This window comes from Harpia harpyja, chromosome 10 (genome assembly GCF_026419915.1).
Source record: "Harpia harpyja isolate bHarHar1 chromosome 10, bHarHar1 primary haplotype, whole genome shotgun sequence".
In the NCBI taxonomy this organism is placed as follows: domain Eukaryota; kingdom Metazoa; phylum Chordata; class Aves; order Accipitriformes; family Accipitridae; genus Harpia; species Harpia harpyja.
In genome coordinates, this window is record NC_068949.1 from 25,265,563 (window position 1) to 25,286,628 (window position 21,066).

Sequence of the window (21,066 nt, forward strand, 5' to 3'; positions counted from 1 at the left end):
ACTCTTGGTGGGAAATACTGCTGGTGGTCCTCAGCCATAGAAGGGAGGGAGTCAGCCTGTGCTGAGAAGAGGCTTGGCTGGGAGGTATTCATGCTGGGGTGATTCAGCACTCTTTAAATGGTTTGTTATTATCAAAAAAGTCTTAGTTTGAATGGGGAAGACAGAATTAATCCCTGTTTTGTCTCTGTGTGGGAATTTATACCAATCCCTAACAGAACAACCAGTGAGAACTGCATTTAAACTAGAACAAACATTGGGAAATCATCTGTTAACAGCCATGATCAGGGCTCTGTATTCCTCTATGATAATCCATAGTGCTTGTATTAATGGAATCCATGAGCCAAATCGATCCATGATGTAGCTTGCTCCAGGATGGCTGTAGTTCAGTAAGCATCCTTCTCAGTCCATGTTGTGGCTGCTGATTTTCTCTTTGCCTTTCTCAATGACAGGGTTTTAATCCCCAAGAACTATGACAGGGTGAACTGTGTTGGCCTATTCCACAAGAAAAGCTGTTCCATCCGAGTGGTGAAGAAGACTAATCCTGACATAAGCTGCAAAGTCTACAATGGAGTTGGTTAAGACCACATGATGTATTTCTCCTCTTCTGCACCTACCCCAGAAGATGAACATGCTCTGGATCTCTCCTTTAGAGGAAAGCAGCAAAGCAGCGTGGTTTCAGGAGGAATGGGTTTGCCTCATACCTTTCACAGCTCTAACTGTGCCACATCTATCTCATTTCTGACACTAGGTGGATTGTGTTATAACATACACATTTGTAACCAAGCTTTACCACAGATAACTTGTGACTTTTTTCCTGTTGGGATCCAGAGTTAAATAAATTTTCACATACATCAGATCACTGCTTTTCATTCTAAGTAGTCACTGATTGGTCTTGTGAAAACAGAAGAATTTATGGTGTCTGTAAATGTTTGTAAATCTAATTATTGATTTGGAAATAATCTAGCTTTTAGACTAACAGGTATGATATAAATTGTTGCCAGACAAACGGATTCATTAAGCTATTATGCTCATTGACATTCCCCAAGGACATGCATACTAGAAGAATAGGATGAAACAAAGCAGAAAACAGCCCTTTGAAAGCCTCCCCCCCCTCCCACCCCAGTACCTTGTGTAGGTCAATCCATTAGTGCAGATGCACAAGGGAACGTATTCCCCAGGAGATAACTGCTATATTACAAAAAAGGCAAGCCCATGCCTGAGAGTCCAACCTGCTGCAAAGAAATGCCATATAAATAGCTCTGTAGCCTTCCATACTGGGGTAGAATTTCCTGCAATAATCTTGTTTGGATCAAAGTCCACTGACAAACAACCCCATGAAAGCTGTTTGTACAGAAAACCTGACTATGTTGAGGTTATGAAATGTTTTTAGCCAGTAGACTTCAGGCACTACACTGTGCCTGGTACAAAGTCCATGAAAGTGGTTTATATGAGAAATATCCTATAAAACATACTTAGACAATATTAAGAGCAATTATAACAAGAGTGCTGTACAGCTTAAAATACCCAGATAAATCATTTGAGTGTGTTCAGTTTATTCAACGTTGACATCATAGGCGTTTTCTTCATTTGCCTTTCCTCTACCTTGCTGAAGTGTATTACAATGAAATATTTCAGCTGATGGAAACAACAACTTCTTTTTAATACCTGTTGTGGAAAACCACAGTCTCATTGTCTATTTTCAAGTGCGGTGCTGAGAGTATACATGTAGAAAACCTGCACATATGAAGGAAAACAGCTTACCAATGGTTAGAAGAAAACCCATCCATGGCTCCAGGTACTACCAGAAAGTCATTAAGGTGATTCCAAGAAGCAGGTAAAATGAGAAATACAATTGTACCTTCTTAAATTTTTGGCCCTCAGGATTAGTTAGAGCTGACTAGTAGCAACTCCCTTTGACGATATCCCCCTGTGCCTTCTTGGGAGTAATGGGGTGGACATCACTGGAGCTGGTTATGAACCTTCCAATCTGTGAGTAGCAGACACTGGAGGGGCCCTCACTTTTCTATTTGCTGAGGGTGGATCAGAGGATTTCACCCAGTTTTATATATATATATATATATATATATATATATATATATGGAGATAGATACAGATATAGATATAAAGGGATCATGCTATCAGCTTCCTAAATGCTAGATGCACTTATAAGGGCCTGCCTAGGGGGCCCTGAGTAACAGGGTTAGTTTCCTGAAGGCTTGAACATCATTTAAGCAGTTCAGAAAAATCCCTGGGAAGATACATCAGTTTCATAGCTCCCCCCATGGAAGGAAGGTTATGAATCAATTGGAGAAGGCTGAAAATGGTTAAAATATCAATTCTGCTTCAAAGAGATGTAGAGATTCTGACAAAATAAAGCCAAACCAAACTTGTGCAAAATACCTACAAGGATGCCATGTAGACCTGATAAGCTTAGCATACACATGGACTATGTACTGTTCCATGGTACATTTTCTCCTTATGCTTTCGTCATCAAGTACCTAGTACTATTCTTTGTAGACACTGTTTACTCACTGTTTAACTGTGCCAGAGAGAGCAGGACTCCAGATGCTGGACCACAATTAGATTTGCTAAATGTACTGTAGGAGAATTGGCCTCTGAAATTCCATGCTCAGAGGAAAGAAAGAGACAGAGCATCAGGGCTTCATCAATGAGGGCTGATATGGCTGAAGATGTGACATAAAAACACTGGAGGAGGCCCTCAAAGCATCCAGAGTGCAGCTGTAATCCCACTGGTGTGACAATCCTGTCACTGCCAGGAAAATGCTTAATTGCACCCAATGAATGTTTGTTGGTAGAGGCCTTGCTGTCACCATAGCCACTTGCAGGAAGGAGTTGTTTGGCCAGAACAGAGAGGACTATTTCCCCATGCACCTGTACCCCCTTGAAACGTGTTGTCTCCATGGAGTCCAACTGTCTTATGTAATAAACTGCAGAGAAAACAGGACAGTTCCCAGTGCCTTCCTGTAACAGGAGCACATGCTGTGGACAGAGAACGGGAGCAAGCCTTCTTACTGCTCTGTGGGTAGTAGGACAGCCCCATACCTTGCTAGCTACAGTTTCTTAACTCCATTCCCTATCAACAGCAAACAGGGGCTGGTCCATTGGTTGCTAGAATCAATGCAAACCTACTGATATGAACAGAAACAGCCAGTCTGACCAGCACATGACTAGCAATAGCTGAGACTACAGTACTTCCACGTTGCTTCCTAGCAGCCAGTGTCCTGCGTATAGAGGAATTTCCACCCTTATGCACCCTCACACAAGTACTGCTTGCACATTTTGCAAAAGCCTTAATGGGTCAGGATCCTCACAGAGGCTCTCCACAGATACATGTTCAGCAGTCCCCATTGTATAGTGAAATTAAACATGACCAGATTCAAACCAGCCAGCTCGGGTACCAGCATCCCTTTCAGCAAGGTGCTGAACCATGCCTACAAGACCCACCTCGATGAGGAAACAGGCATCTGTATCTTTGTCTTGCTGCTGCTGTTCTCACTCCAAGCTAGCTCAGGTATTTTCTCCTCTATGCTACAGGCCGGACAGCTACTGCACGGCAGCTCCGGCCCCACCACATCTCTTGGCTTACACTCAGTAGCTCCTGTGTGCATGTAAGTCCCAGCTACACGAACTAGTGCAGGGTTTGAATGACCCAAGCGCTGCTCCCACATTAGCTTGTTAACAGTGAGCATTTTCACCCTGCAGTTTGGACACAACGTTGAAAGAATATGCGTGTAACAGGACTCTAATGCAGCCCCACTCATCTCATCAAAAAATGGCCAGAACCTTGCTACAGCAGTTCATCCTAAAAACCTGTCAAGAAGAAAGTCCCAGTTGCCATAGCAAAATATTGGTGGTTAGGTCATTTCCTGATCCCTGGGTGGCAGAGCCCTGAGCAGTCTTTCAGGAACAGTGCTGCAGCTGTTCTCTGTTGACTTTAAGAAGAGAGCAGATGCTAATTTACTAGTTTGCAGGCTCTGCCCAGATGTCTGAATCGAGAGAATAAAAGTGACACAGCATTTCTTTAAATGTTTGGAAGGTGTGGCAGTAAGGCTGGCTGAAGAATCCTGCAAGGTGAGGGGGACAAGAAGAACAGCTTCACACATTAAAATACCCCTCAGTAAAAGGACTGTCTGTTTCTTAGGGGTTTTCCTCCCCTTTCTTTAATGCTTTGAACAGCAGAACAAATAAACATGTGATAAATAAATTAAGGAAGATACAGAAGTAAACAGGCCAGCTAAATAAATCATTTCAGCTTTTCTGGCTCCAGTAAGATAGGAAGCTTCTACTTCCTAAGGAGCTGGCAAGAGGCTCAAGATCTGTGTGGGCTCATGCCTTTTCAGCTGGAGCACAGATTTCATGTCCTCTTCCCTAAACAGATTAGAAAGATCATCCTCTTCTGAGGCACCTGGGTAAAAGGGAAATGCTGGGCTATGGGGTACTGTTCAAACTAGCTGGTAAATAAAGCTCCTGAAAGGAGGCTGGGAAAAATAAGTAATATAAAATAAGAAGCAGCTCAAGCGTGCCCTGAAGAAAGAATCAGTAACTAAGGACAGCTCTCCAGCTTACACCATTCATTACACAGATTCCAGTTTTATGCTTCTCAGGATTGTAAGACAGGAGAAATGCCAAAATACCCTAGAAAGACCTTAAATATTCGTGCTTCTGCTTCGATTATTTCTCTAATGATGAAAGACGTCAGCTAAGCTCTTGAAGTAGATGAGCACATCTGTAATAGCTGGTACCAGAAAAAATTAAAGAATACAGTACAAACAAAAAAATTATTTTCACAATTAGTTTAGTTGATAAGAGCTTAGACTTATTTTGATATTGAAATGTTTGATTTCTGTTGACATACTACCTGCCTACAAATGAAAACACATATTTGCTACAACTACTTATTGCACCTCTAGAAGGGCCCCAGAATAGCATTAGCCACTGGACTAGTTAAGTAGTTGACCATAGCTTAAAAACCACTTTAAGTAAAGACTGAAATTAGGTTATTCTGGTATAGCCCTTGGAAATATTCTCTTTGTGTATTTTCCCAATGCAAGAGAAAAATTTGCAGCTCTGATTTCTGCCTTTGTTTTTCATGAGAAAGACTTGGGAAAAATCAAACTGGCACATCTGAAAATCCTTCTTTTCCTCTATTTCCAACTTACTGAGTGTTCTTACATTTCTACATTCTTTGCCTGAGTAACAGTGTACTTCCTTGCCTTTCACAATTTAAGGACTTGTACCCTGGTTCCTTCTAAGATAAAATTTCAATATCACTCTGTGATGGAATGAAAAAATTGAGAAAACTGATACTGGCAACGTTTTCATACGTATGAGGCAAAATTCTCTTTGAGCCCTACAGAAATCTTGCCTCAGCAAGGAGAATAGGATTAGGCTCTGTTTCTGTATTTTGTCCCTTTGCTTTAGTGTGCAGCATGGGTGCGTGCCGTGCTTCAGATAACTTCTTAGCTCTTTGCTGAAGTTGCTATTCCTCTCAAGTATCTGTAGAATTTCTATATTTATATAACAGCAGAGGGAGCCAGAACTTCAAAGTCAGACCATAATCATAAAGCAGAATTCATTGGCTAAACTGAAGGGAGGGGAGGAAGGAGTTGGGGAGAGAGAGGGGGAGAGGGAGAGAGATGCCATCCAAATTACCTACAGAAACAGTGAGGAGAGCTTCTCTTCTCGATTGCTAGGACACAGAAGACCTTACTTTGCTGCTACAACATTCCTTCTTTCTTCCAAGATAGAAGTGTGCAGCAACAGCAGTGATTTTCTCACTCAGTAACAGGTAAGAATTTTCTAAATTATCTATTTTAGACTGATAAGAGCTCAGATCTCTTTTCTCAGGGTATCACTTTTGATTGTAAAAATTTATTCAACTTTCACTTGAGTGACTGACAGCTGATGCCATCATTGCTAATTCCCTTTCTGCTCAAATCTTCCTCTGCTTTGGATAATGACTGATTTCTGATCAGAAAATGTTGACTAAGGGTTCACCTGGAACTTAACCTAAGATCCACGTCAAGAGTTATATATCAGAAACTTTTAAGGGAGAGTTACTGAGCAGTTGCTACATTAATATAATTTAAAGAAACAAGTTTTAGAAGAAGATAAGAATATCGATTACAAACAGTTTGGTTATGATCCTTCAATCATTTAACTATTAGGGTAAACAGGAAATAATGAAAAGCATTCAATTAGGATTTAAATTCTAAAATTGATCCATTGATATTGACAGGGACGTAAAATTTAAATTTGAGAGAAGCCATGGATTGAAAGGCTTTGTGCATATTCAATTCCTAAAAGCAAAGAATTCTTGCACCATCCTTCAGTTCCACAAAAATGTTGTAGATTTCTTTATGGTTTTAGAACAATACAGAAACAAGGGCAGAGATCTTAAGTGAACTTGATCCAAAGTCCACTATAACCAACGTGCTCTGAATCCAGTCACAAGGCAAGGAAAACAGTAATAAATACTTTGTTTTCTTTATATGCCTTTTAAGCTCTTGTCCATCTCTGTCGAGAGAGACTTGTCTGCTCCTCTAGACCTGTACAGCACCAAGCACAAAAGGACCTATTTTCAATTAGTTTTTTAATATCACCATAATAAACATTAGTAATTATTAATGGTAATAATTTAGCAAGAAGGGTTATAAAAACAAGGGAGGCCTTTGCCGTTTACCATTCAGCTTTGATTAAGGCTGTGCAAACAATTGCTTTTATCAGTCAGTGCCTGAACCAAAATATTAGATGTATAGTTTTGAAAGACTGGATGTTTTTGAGGGAAAGAAGGCATTTGCAGGTGCAAAAAAAGTGATCTTGGCATGAATGCAATATTTTGTTTCATTGGAAACAAAATAATCATGATCAATTTCTGAGCTTTTTTTAGTAAACCAAAGGGCTTGAACCACTGTGCAGGAGATCATGATACCAAACCTGGTGTTTAACCTAATGGACCCCAATGATTACCTGGGTTCTCCCTCCTCCATTGGATTCAGAAAAAGCATTTGAAGGGACCTCTTTCAGCTTCAGAAAAAGTTCACAGAGTATGGGTACACTGATCCAGCATTTTCCACCAAAGCAGGTGACTATGTTTGACAAATGGATCCAGTCTGACTTGTCATGAAAGGCCCAACCCTTGTACCTACTGAGCAGAGCTTTGCAACCTTCCAGGATGCAAGAGGGAGATGGGATATTTTGGGGGGATCTCTGGGGTTCGGGTGTGCTCCCTGCCACCTTGCGGTGTGACAGAAAGCCTTCCTGGTTACCACTGGTCACTGAAACACTTCTTATCTCCTAGTCCCTGAGACTTCTTGTTCCTCACCCAACCCACACAGTTTCTGGCAGTACATATCATGTCACTCTCCAGATATCCTAACTGGCTGCCTGCTAAGGTGCCCATTACAGTGATTTATGGATTCCCCACCTCCTTTGGTAGAGATGACCTTTGTAAAAATATATTTTTTTCTCTTGGGTACAGGACAAGTCACAATGGCCTTTACTCTTAAGGAATCAGGGACTAACTACCATTCTCCAGACTGCTGACTTGCTAGTCCCATTTTATCTTTGTGAGCTGGCTCCATGCCTTTGGTAAGGTTGTTATGAATTTAAGCAGAAAATAAAAATTTGGAGTAGGTGCTTTTGTAAAACTTCCCTGATTTCTGCAGGATCAGAGAAGGTTAACTTGTAACATAAGTTCATAACCCCTAAAAGGTTTCCTTCCCAAAACATGCAGATGTGAGAGGGGGAAAAAAAATATTCATTTTCCTGGGTATTTATACCACCTCCCAACATTACAAACTTGTAACATATTAATACACACAACTCGTTCTATACCCTAATTATTCAGGGTTTAGAAATTTTTAACATATATAGCTTTTTCAATGACCTGAGATAGTTGCTCCCAATATTTTTGCAACACAGAGTTAAACAAAGATGAAGAGTCCACCATTAAATTTCATTGTACCAAATCCCTTATGGATTTAACATTGCTGTGGGATATTTGTGCATAGCCAGTGGCAGGTTTCCTCTTCTAGTTAAGTGTTGCCTTCCTGGGAATGTGTAATGGTAGTCAAATGGTTTTTAACCTTTCTGTAAGATGTAAAGCTAAACAGGGCAAATCTATTTTACTGAGATAAAGTCACTGCCAGCAAAAAGGGGATACCACTGTTAGTCACCACCACCTCAGTTAATATCTGCAATATGAAATTCAGAGTTCTGTTAAACCTTTCCACTGCTCCTTTGTTTCTAGTTTATAAGAGGCAGACGGTAGCTGCTCTGCTCCAGATAATTGCTGTAACTTTTTAAATAAGTAATACAACCACTTCATGTCTTTAGGAATCTCTTATCTCAGGAAGTCTTATGGACTGAAAGCAGCAAACGTGACTTGAGCAACTAGTTAAGTTCTGAGCTACATAAGCAATTGCTTCTAAGCACCAGATAATGAAGCCAAACACTGCAAACATTTTCTTTGACTTATGTCTCATGTGGAATTCAATCCACACTGTCCATCTCAACTATGGAGCCTGGTTTTTGATTACAGGGAGATGATCATGATTAGCTTTGCAAGAATGACCCACCCTTTGCATGTAAACATATAGAGCACAATATCCGTAGTAGTTCCTTGCTTTATCCTACGTCCAGGAATATAGTTTTTATAGAGGTTTTCATGGGATGTCTTCAAGTCCAGAGGTCTCTCAAAAAGACAGTCATGCATTAACTGCTTGGGGCCAGTTTTTGTCTAGCAGTCTCCTTGAAACCCAGTGGGGGTTTCAGTTTCTTCCCTGATCCATCTCTGCAGAAATCCCTTTCCTTTGAGGAATTTTTCTGGGAAATGCAGAATAGCCCTCTGGGGCAAGGCTTTCAAGCTGACTAGTAATAGTTGCTTTCCTTGTTTTGAGACAACCTGAGTGACATTTGTTAGTTTAGAAGACTGTTGTTCAGCAGGACAAACCCTTCAAACCTTACCTGCTCTTTTTCCTTGCTTCCAACACAGACAGCACAGTGATAAATGTCTATAAAAGATACACATGGGGAATTTACCTTACACTAAGATTAAATCTGAAAGCTCCTTGTCTTTTTCCTTCTGCATCCTGTTAACTTGCTGCAGACTTTTGTGACACCTTTTTTTAAGAGAAAATATCTCACACTGCGTCAATTAGAGAAGAAAACCCTTGCTTTTTGAGCATGTTAGCTTTTGTTACTAACCTCTTCCCTGAAATTCATTAAGGTTCTGAAGAGGATTACTCTTTCATCTTTAAAAAGAAACAAACAAACAAAACCAGTCCAACTTTTCCCCCCACTCCCTCTGCAAACTGATTTAGGAGGCATGCTTCTTGCTCCTACAAGCCAAGTAAGTATTGGTTCACTTTCTGGAGACAAAAGCTGTTTCTTAAGCCCATAAAGTTTTTGCTATGTTTTACTGGGCAATCAACAAACCTTTTGATACAGTGAGGGGTCTAACACCCTTTTTTTCCCACTGCATTGGTGATTCAGTATATTAGCTAGCATTTGATTCAAATATCTAAACAAAGTACACATTGCTTATTACTGGCTCTTAATTTAGACCAAACTGAATGACAGTCAAACACTGAGATAACACAGCATTTGGCAGTGACTGACCTCGAGAATCTGCCATCCAAGGAAACCATAATAGGATACATAAGTAGAAGGTCATGGCAACATTTATTTTTCTATTTTTCTAGAACTGTTTTTTACATTATGGTTGCCAGAATAAGAGATAAGGAGAACTATGGACCTAGGTGATCTAGGGTCTGCCTTTTCCCAAGACATCAGGTTGGCAGGCAGTTTGAAGTCCTGCACCTTGCACCACAGGTTCCCTTGAGACACTGGACAGCTCATGTCTCACCTCCCTCTCTCAGCCCCCTTACGTGTGACAAGAGGGTGATAATTCCTTATTTACCACTGGGCAGTACCAGGGGAATGAATGCCCAGGAAGTGCTTGACAGTCATCTTGTGGGAGACACCACGGAATGCAAGGTGTTAAAAGAGAGGGAGCTCCTAACCCGACAAAATGCATTGCAGAGCCTTCAGAGATGCTATTTATCCCCACCAAGTTTGCTGCCTGTGACAAACGCACAGCCGCGCTCAGCCTTTGGCATTCCTCTTGGGAACGTGCCCCTTAAAGCTGTGGGATCTGGCTTCTGCTTTTCAGGTGGCTCCACTACATTCTTTTTTTGCTTCAACATTATTAGTTCTCCTCACCGACACCTCAGCATGTCCAGAAGTGTCTGGGACCCTTGAGAGGGCTTACTCTGTGGGGCACAGATGTTTGTAATAATTCAGCACATATTTTTTCAAGCAACAAAAGAGAACCATGTGTTTGTTGTCAAGGACACTGTAGCTAAGGACACTGGGCTGGGACTGTAGTAAAAAGCTCATGTGTTTGTTTACAGCAGAGTCTGTTTGTCCTGTCCAAATGCCAAGACTGAGCTTCTTTGACTGGTACCAAATAATGCAGGCTGCTGATCCCTTTGCTCTGTTTCATTTGCAGCATCTCCACTGGCCAGGAGTCATTAAAAGCTAAGGGGGTGATTGATGGTTTTTCATTCTATAGCCATTTTCACACTGAAACAGACCACCATACCCTCCCCATATGTAACCATGCAATCCATACATCATCATTGCCTCTTCTTTTAGTTCCAGAAAATAAATCCATCTGTTCACATGGGTTGAGTAACAACATAAAAGTGAGTGGACAGAAAGAGTCATACCTACATCCACAATTAGGAAAATTTCCTTTGCCCTCTTTAATTAAGATTTAAACTACTGAGGAAATGAAAGAAAAAGAGGAAGAAAAGATTACTATATTTTACTCGTGTAACTGTCTTGACTGTCTCAGACAGATAGATACAGATAGATGACAGATAGATACAGATAGGTAAATCAACAGGTCTAGCAAAGCAACAAAAGAATTGACTGCACTAATTTTTTCTGATCAAGCAGAACAATGATCCCAAAACATCTTTTTAATTACTGTATGCTATTGCTTTCGTTAGTTCCTGAGAGGCAACATCTCTAGAAGCATACAACACAATTCATAAAGAGAAAGACAAGGCAAACAAAAAATTGTAGGATGGTGAGCACTTTTTTGTACAGTACTGGTTACCTTTATGCATGCAGTTGCTCAGCAGTAAATGGTACTCAAACAAAACGATAAGCTCTCTATACCGTTTCACGTATGTGTTCGTATGTTGACCACTTGTTTTTTGAAGCTTAGAAATTTTTCACAACCCCACAAACTTGTTTGAGTGGCATTTTATTGCTGAGGAAAGGGTCATGCAATGGGTAAAAAGTGTCATTCCCTGAGTATTTATTTACGTTTCATGTTACAAGCCTTTGTACAGCATGCAACTGCCTCTGGCCTGAGGAGAACTCCCAGCAGAGTCAGATTTTTTTAATTTGATTCCTGGACATAGAGGATTTGGACTCCAGGGTCAGGATTATCAAGCAGGCTCTGCTATGACAGATCGTAACAGCCTCCCAGGAGCCATCTGGTAGAGTCCAGGCAGTCCTATGGCTGAGACTTCCAAAAGTGTGCAGCCTCAATTAACTCTGTGGGTTCAGCTCCCTGAGACCCCATTGAAAATCCCAGCTCAGGGCTTGCAGCAGTGGTTAAGAAGCAGACCCATCTGACTATGCAGGAACAGTATCCAGGAGATAGCACATGCTATTACAACACTTGAATTCTCTTGGTTAAAAAAAGCAAAATTATGCTGAGGGAGAATCAATAAGAAGCTTTTCAAAAGGAATTAATAGACGTTGTCAAAATCACCCCATCTTAAAGCCAAAATCAGGAGACTGGGCTATATTTCTGATAAACCCTGTGATGGCTGCATTAGCTACCCAGAGGGAGACATCAGTGCTTCATGGGCACTGGAGTTCATCCAGAATGGGGAAGCAGGAAATTTGGACTGCAGTTCCCATGACCTATCACAGCTGTGTAGAAGCTGAAAAATGTTGAAATGATTTTGAATTATTTTAGACTTTTTCAAAATTGTCCCACATTATTCTTCCTGAGGACATGAGCCTGAATTTTTGCATGGTGATTGTCTCAAGCAAATGTGGGTTCCAACTGCAATCACAAATGCAACTCACATAAGATATTTTAGTCTTGGCTTTATGCACCTAATATGCCTTAATTTTCACATTGATGTTTAACTCAACTGAAGGTAAATGCAGCCCCACAACGTGTCTTCTGCTCAGTTTTCAAACAGGACTTTGCAAAACCAGAATTACACACAATTTTTACCCCCAAGTGTGTTTTGATGCAGCTTTCTTGAACCACCACTCTACTGCATTAGTGATGTTCAGATACTGAACAGATAGTTAAATGATGAAGTTAGGATGTTCTTAAATCCATGGGACAACCTCACAATGAATAAACACAGTCATAATTCAATAGAGTTGCACAGATTTCCATACCACAGTTTAGCAAAGTGTTCCATTTTATGATCTAATAAACTATATAAAAGAGAGCTGCAGAACATACACAGAATCCCTGGCGTTTGCTTCCCTGTCTCCCCTGCTACCCTTTTGTCTGATTTCTTGTAGCATAACTAAGCAATCTTTTTTCATTTCCTTTGCAGAAATCCCCAGATCTTCCACAGCCAAAGAGAACAGATAAAACCTCTTTTAGGCTGGCTCCAGAAGACCCAGATTCTGTTTGACTACTACCTTTTTGGATAAATATTTTGGGGTTCAGGATGAATAAGACAAGGGCTGTTAATGATGGTTTTCCTTTCCTGAATAGTAAGAACTGGAGCTCAAACCGAAGCTTCCCCATGCACATTTCTAATCAGTGCAGGAACATCACTGACCTTACTGTCTTTCTAGCCACCTCTTACAGCTTGGAGACTGTCCTAGGCATTGTGGGAAACATCTGTCTGATTGCTGTCATTGCCAGGCAGAAGGAAAAGTCCAACGTCACCAACATCCTAATTTCCAACTTAATAATTTCAGACTTGTTTATGTGTGTTGTCTGTCTGCCTTTCACCGTTGTTTACACCATGATGGACTACTGGATGTTTGGGGAAGTCATGTGCAAAATGACCTCTTTCACTCAGTGCACATCTGTGACAGTGTCAATTCTTTCCCTTGTCCTTATTGCTCTGGAAAGACACCAGCTCATCATAAACCCGACTGGTTGGAGGCCAAGTATCTCCCAAGCCTATCTAGGAATTGGAGTAATTTGGACTTTAGCATGTCTCATGTCCCTGCCCTTTTTGACCACATCCATCTTGTCTAATGATTTGTATAAGCAGCTCTCACACATCATGAATTTTTCCACTGACAAGGCCATATGCATCGACTCGTGGCCTTCTGAGCAACACAGACTTATCTACACTACCACTTTACTGCTCTTGCAATATTGCATCCCGCTGTTCTTCATTATACTTTGCTACCTGCGTATCTACTTACGTCTACAGAAGAGAAAGGACATGTTTGAGAAGAGTGAATATAGCAACCGAGCAGTTCAGCTGAGAAGGATAAATATTTTGTTAGCATCCATGGTTGCTGCTTTTGCTGTTTGCTGGCTACCATTGCATGTTTTCAACACCATCGTGGACTGGAATTACAAAATCATTTCGCCTTGCCACCACAATTTGATCTTCTCATTGTGCCACCTGGTAGCTATGGCTTCCACCTGTGTCAACCCTGTTATCTATGGTTTCCTAAATAGCAACTTCAAAAAAGAAGTGAAGTCACTGATTCTGAGTTGCCAGCATAATTCAGTAACTGCATCGATGGAAGAATATGATCATTTGCCTTTATCCACCATGCAGACTGAAATTTCCAAGGGCTCACTGATGTTGAACTGCAGACATAATTCTATCTAGCTAGTAGAAGACATTTCAGAGGGGTGCACTGACACCACACACCTATAGGTATAAAAAGCAACTAGTGATGCTATAGCTGGGATGTGAACAGGAACCCATTACTGCCTGATTTTTGGAAGAACAGGCAAAAGAAGGTCGTAAATGTATATAATAGCTCGTATGGTACACAAGTTGTTCATGTCATTGAGATGATACAGACATTGAGGAGACTGGGCTGATGTATAAGTGGCTGCTCTAACAGATCAGTAACTAAGCTGTGGCTGCACATAGACTGACACAGGGTTCATCAGCTAAGTTCACATCTCTACCATGGCTGCGGTTGAAACCCAGACTTCCAGTTTCAGCACTGCAGGCTACCAAAAGTTGCATCAGAGAAGACTCTCTCAGTTTCTCAGTATTAGTAGGATTTTTATGCACAGCTGACACACCAGTGGAACAGAGATATGTAAATACATAATTTTTTGTGCTTTACAACTTCCACAGCCCATTAGGTAACAGCAATCTTTCAGCAGATCTAGTTCACATCAAACAACTGGATGTTTGTATGAAACTTCTCTCTCTGTCATGTAAGCTTGGGACTAACCATTGCTTCTGCAAGTAAGGACACAGAACAATGACCCTGGTATGTAAAGAATTTACTTATTGAGGGATGGCAGCAAATGAAAATGTTACTCAATGGATTACACTCTTAAAACATTGAGATGACGCTGAGCACTATTTTTAAGCAAATGAAAAATAGTTGTAGATCTACATGGAAATTAGTCTGGTTGACTTTGCAATTCCTGCTGCTGCCAGTTACAAAGCTCCGCAATGCTAAAACTGCATGCGATGACAATACAAAGTGGCTGGATTACTGGAGTTGTTCCAGGTCGTGGTGGCAAGATGTCACTTCTGCTTCAGCAGCTCCTTGGTACTTTAATTGCAAAGTATCTCATTCAGGAGGTCCAAACGAGCATGAAAACTTGTTTGTAGAAACCGTGTCTTTTCAGAGTGGGTACGCTCCCAAAGAAATAAGCATATGCATGGAGGCTTTCAGTTTCCTATTAAAATAAAACCAGATGTCAGGTACCAGTCCCACCCGCTGGCATCAGCAACAGAGATGGAGCTGAAATTCCAGCTAATCAGTAGAAGGTCAATGAAAATACACAAGTGGAATCTGGGTCAGGTTGAAGCCAAGCTACATGTAAATAGGCAGTACTGTCAATTGTTCTGCTAAAGTGAGGGTCATGCTTTTTCACATCTGTGGTATTTTTAGTCTTTGTCCACAAAACCTACCAACCACAAACTCATTTTAACCTCTGGAGCCAGAGACATTGCTCAGTGACTACTGAGAAACCAAGAAGTAGGTATGCCCAAGAAGCCCATACTGAGGAACGGATTAAAAAAAAGGCAGCAAGTGTAAAAAGGAGACCAACCAGGTCAATGCTGAAGAAATATGGAAGCATATTCTGTCCTGAGCTGTTAAACTACCCTTAGCAGAAGACTGGACTAGGTGACCACCTGAGGTAATTTCCAACCTGAATTTTGCTATGATAAGCAGTTGTTACTCATTGTAGTCAATGGGTTTGCATTGAGTTGAAGATAGCCAATGTATAGTTATGCAGACAGCGAGAAATCTCTTAGCTGGAAGCTATCTGATTAGACAAATTGGTAAATAGTTAAGGGAGGAAAAAGTTCTTCCCATACGGTGGGGTCTGACAGGCAATATGGATGTCGGACAGAGTATCTGAAGACAAGAGCAAAACTTCACTTTATAAGGTAGCAAGAGCTATCAATAAGTACGAGATCATATCCTCAGGTGGCAGAAACGGGAGTTAATCCCTTGCCATGAGCTGGGTATACAGAAATCTGTGGCAAATCTCCAAGTTTGGACTTGAATTCTTATGTGCAGAGACTTAAAGCAGAAGCTGTTTTGATGCAGCCACCCTTCTAATTCTGGGCAGAACCTGTATATCTCAGTAAGATAGCTCACATGCAACTACCTTTTATATCTTCCTCAATTATCTGGCAAGGCATTTTTGCTTCTTTCAAATGGACTTCTGCTTTCTTATTTTCTTTGTTACTTGCCACAGTATGATGAGAAGTTGTTTCTCTTGATTTGTTTGTATGCAATGTCATTTTTAGACTGGACATTGAGTCTATTAGAAACACAGAACAAGACAACTCTCACTTTATCTTATATGCAGCTTGAAATTTGCTACTGTAGCTGAAACCAGAGCCGATGCAACCATACAATGCTGAGTAGTACAAACCAGAGTAACTCCTCCTCATCAGCTTGATTTATATCAAAACTGAGCTGTATTATTTGAGGGCTTAAAATACTGCTTAAACTTTGTAGTGATTTTGTATTTAGGATCAAGTTCACCCAATTAGCCTTGAGTAATTCTGCCTGTTTCCTGCACTTGTTATAATTCCAATATTTCATTAACTAAGATGTGTGTCAAGCTATCGTAAGAACACTCTGCTAAATATGAACATAGATACTGATTTATGATCTTAAGTATACAAGTTTTCAAGCAGCAGTGTCCTAAATGGAAACACAATTACCTTCAGAATTTGTACTTCCGTGAACGTGTCTTTGTCACTAGTTCTAAGTGAAAACTTTTTGATAGAGCACTTACAACATGTTAGAGACCTGCCACTAGAGCTAGGCATTTGCTTTGTGCATCAGGTCCCAGTTCTTCCTGCAAAGGGTAGAAAAATCAGCAGGGTCTGACTCTGTTTAACTGTAATTCATGTGGCCATTTGTATCCGTGATCACAAGTAAATACGTAAAGCAAGCAGCTCCAACTTTACAGTAACCCAGACAGACACAAACAGATGTATCTTCCTCTAGTGATTAAGGGAAGTGTCAAGTTTGGAGTCAAGTACTGTTTATTGCTAACAGACTTCGGACTGGATAAACTAAAAGATTTAAACACTAAAAGACACCAAAATGCACCCATACATCTAACTGCAAAAATGCAGATCCTGAAAATTCCCAACCAGCTGCTGCCTATCCATCTACTTACACACCATCCTGAGGTACATGTTTTTCAAGGTCTAACATTCCCTAGCTAATGAAATAAAATTTAGAGTAAACCCAGAAAAAAAAATATATATCTAAGTTCCAAAGGACTAAATAGTTATGCCATGTGTAAGTCCCATCTTTATTTACACACTAGTCATCCTGCTGGCACAAATAGCTGTAACAGGAAAGGTGCCTTTATCACCACTTCTTCATTCTGTGTGGCCATCAAGACTTATGCAGCTATGCACAAACGCAGTAGAGGATGTTATGCTGCTAGTTTTTAAGAACTGCTCTAGCAGCTCTTCCCTGTTCCCTTTGAAGGCAAAGGCACAAGACTGGATGCAATTATGCTTGCATGGTTGAAAGAGGCATTTTATTTGTTGCTTTGAGCCTTTAATGCAACCAAGGGGGCCTATGTCTCTTTGGTCCCAGCAGAGGGTAACAGAACAGAAATAGCTTACATACATCTTATCCATTTGTAAATTATAAATATGGTTGATATCTAGGAAGGCTCAAGCATTTTTGTCTTCATTGTATACAGTGATGCTTCTGAGTACATTCTTTACAAAGTTCTGCTACTGAGTTACAAAAGCAATGTTGGGGAAATATGCAGGAGTTGTGCACATCATGAGTTCATACAATCCTAAGACCTTACCCTGCTTTCTTTTTTTTTTAAAAAGCTTTTTATAATCCTGCCTTTTGTGACATGCTGTAAGAAGATAGTAAGGTCTTCAGAGCAAGAAAACAACTTATTACTGTGATATAAGTGGCACACTATGGGGAGTCTAATAACAACAAATAAAATATTGTCTGTATTACTTCACTTTTCTGTGCCTGCTTCTGTAAAATGGCATAATACTATTCATAGTATAAAGTACATAAGATTTAGTTCTCAACTAGTGTTTATCAAGAGAAAACAAGTTATACTGTATGATAAGAGGCATTGATACATGAAGGATTAATAGCTTGATGCATTATTCCTAAGGACAGACAATGGTGCAGCACAGCCAACTGAGGAGGAGAGGACAGGCTAAGTATCAAAAATTCAGCATGGGACATTGCAATATTCCAATGCAGGACTCAGCTCATCTCCACAGACTTCCCAGATTGCACAGGAAACTGCATCCTACACAGCATACTGTCCTGAACCCTGACCAGAACCCCAAGCAGAAAGTAACCCGAGACTGTTGAGATGAAAACCGATGTGGGACATTTATCAAAACTTTATTGAACCTCAGAAATGCTTTGACTGGGTTAAAAGAATTGGCAAATTTCTCTGACCTGGGTTACCTGCCTCAAAAGAAAGTAAACCAAGGTGCTAGAGATAACATATGTTGTGCTATAACCAGGTTATGTTTATTACATTTACACACACAAGCAAAGAGTGCAATAGGAGTGACTGCTACCTGCCTGGCATGTTGTTGTATGTCATAAGTGTGATGTGATCAAAAGCAGTTGGTAATGATGTTATGACAGCAGTTAGTCACGGTCTGCACCATAGGTTTGCTATTTGCAAATGCAGTGTACACACACATATGAAGCATGACAGTGTAAGAAAGCTTATTGTAAATTAAGACATCACATCCTAAGGGCCCCTTATAGGATTCTTTTACTTTGACCTGTGTGTCTTCTCGCAAGATCACCTGAGAATTCTTTTACAGGCCATTGTCTTCAAATTTCTAATTTGTTAAATACTGGCCTGATTTTCAGGCCAGTATTGATTTAATTAGAAATTGTTGTTGCTTAGCTCCATGGGTAATCTGGGTTTACATTTTATGAGCATCAACATCCACATAGCTTTTATGATCTTCCCTCACTTTCTCAGTTTGCTTTACAAAGTCACTTCTTATGACTTCCTGAGTTCAAAGTAGAATAAGCCTGAGTATACTTTCGTATAATGCCTTTTCCTGCCAGACAACGCTCATTAGGCCTAAGTCGGAGTTGTTTTGTTGTCCTTCCAATAAATGCTTAGTAAACATGAAGCCCAGTAGCAGCACAGAGATTATATGATGGAAGCCTGAGAGGAAATTTAATTCCAGAGTTTGGTTTTTTTTTTTAGAACTTAAATTGATGAGACCTATCACCCATTTATAAATAATGCTCAATTAAACAGTGCTATAGTATTCACCCCATATGATAGAAAATACTTTGTTCAACAGCAACGATAATACAGATTACCAGCCATAATACTAAAAAAAAATTTAGTTACGGTACATGGCAAATACAGCACTGCACATTTTGTCTACCTATTGGCAAAATACAATGGGTTATGTTAAACATGGTGACATAATAATAAGTATTTTTTGTAGAATATCACAAATGCAAATACAGCCTAATTTTGTTAGGCTCAAGATGAAACCTCTGGCAGCAGAAAGACTTTGTCAGTCAAAAGCTATGACAACATACAGAACATGAAACTTGCACTTTAACTTTTAAAAATAGGGCTAAGTTTTGTCCCTGAAGTCCCAGGTAAAAGTTTCTGTGCTTTGAATATAATAATTTTAGCTCGTGAATTACTGTGTCCCTCATCCAGACTATAGGAATACAAAGTCTCCCTGTTGGCAGCTAGTAGGCAAATACTACTTCATCATTCATAAGTATTTGCCTTGATTCCATTTTATTACAACATGACTGCATGTAGAATGCACTTGTCCTGTGCTATGCCTGTAGTAAAGAGCATTAATTCATCTAGTTGATAGGCTGACTTAATGACTAAGACTAATTACATATACCATATATTCCTTGAATTTCAAGGCAGATTGTAGAAGAGTTCCTGATGTCCTAAAGACCAGCATAACCACTTTCTGAAACACACTGCATTCACAGCAGAGAGACAGCTGAAAAATACTGGAAAGTTCTGGTCTCTTCAGCACATACATTAAACTCACAGGAATAGTACAGTCAAGCAGGGAGTTTTGTTTAAACTAATGGCAAATACACAGGCTGCTTCAGGAGCATGATGTACCCCCTGGGACTATGTTTTGGGAGGGCTCACAGGATTCAAAGATAGCAGAAACTGGCTGGCACTGTGGTTAAGATTTTTAAAGCTGATGAAAACATCTAGCGACACCAGTTCCGTTTAAAATTCAGTGTGTACTCAACACTGAAATACAGCTATACTGTTGCAAATTGTGAAGTGTCATTTCATAACAACCCACATTTCCACAAGCCACCACAGAAGTCCCACATGGCACATGACAACACACAGAGGCATGCACAACTTCACACCAAGCAAGCTAATCTTCACTACCAGACCGAAAGGTCTGCTATTAAACCTACAAACTAATACAGTTCCTCTCCCTCAGAAATAGTCTACAAAACATGGGTCTTAATAGGATGAATATATTCCCCATGCATTGCAAGGGAAAGCTTCATGGCAGTTTGGTTGCATTCTGTGTCTGGATGAGTTGCTTACAGACAGCAGTGCAGAGAGCTCCTAAATAAGGAGCACCTTACTATTTGTGGGAAGGAAGCAGAGAATTACTTGGATGAAACAAAAGGAAGTGTTCTACCTGTACTCAGAGCAACAGGCAATATATTTGCAAACAAAACCCTGATCCACGACATGCTCAATTCTTTGCACTGCAAAATGAATATATTACATTCCAGATTTGCAAAGGTTGAACTTTAAGTGAGGACAATACGAGGCTTTATGCTTCAAAACATTTTCACTGATCACTTTTCCACAAACCACAATCAGTTAGAACAACAATGTGCAAAGCATTCCAGGATTAAAAATATATATATATATATAAAAGATGAGTCACAAACCCATACAATTTCTCAGGATCTGGGCCATGGAACAAGTGTACACTATATGTTTTAAAAATAATTCATTAAGAAAATCCACTGTATTTTGACAATTTCCAAGCAACAACAACAACAAAAACCAGTCCCTCATTCTGCAAACAGGTTGAATGCAGTAAAAAAAAATTTGTTTACTTGAAATTGTCAGAAATAGAAGTAGCTTGATTTTAGACTTCCTACTATGCAGTACTTCCTAGGTTAACACATCAGCTTCACTAGAAAGAACACAAGAAACTGTACAATAATGATAAACTGTAAAGCACCCATGAACGCACTATTGTGACTGGACTGTAAGTAAATAGTATGATTTGGTGCAGTACAGAACAGCTAATAGTTTCTCTTAAGTATAACAAGGAATGTGCCTTCATT

The 21,066-nt window shown here is 40.1% G+C and overlaps 1 protein-coding gene across 1 annotated transcript; it reads left to right on the forward strand.

Annotated features, from left to right (window-relative positions):
* Positions 1–5,633: 5,633 nt before the first annotated feature.
* On the forward strand, positions 5,634–14,374 carry NPY4R2 (neuropeptide Y receptor Y4-2). The gene is made up of 2 exons (XM_052799431.1): positions 5,634–5,809; positions 12,630–14,374. Exon 2 carries the CDS (start codon positions 12,747–12,749, stop codon positions 13,878–13,880), a length of 1,134 nt encoding a protein of 377 aa, XP_052655391.1. The 5' UTR covers positions 5,634–5,809; positions 12,630–12,746; the 3' UTR covers positions 13,881–14,374.
* The last annotated feature ends 6,692 nt before the right edge of the window (positions 14,375–21,066 follow it).

What these genes read in the sequence shown, in the direction of transcription:
- NPY4R2 (XM_052799431.1), top strand. Translation starts at nt 12,747, where the DNA reads ATGAATAAGACAAGGGCTGTTAATGATGGTTTTCCTTTCCTGAATAGT.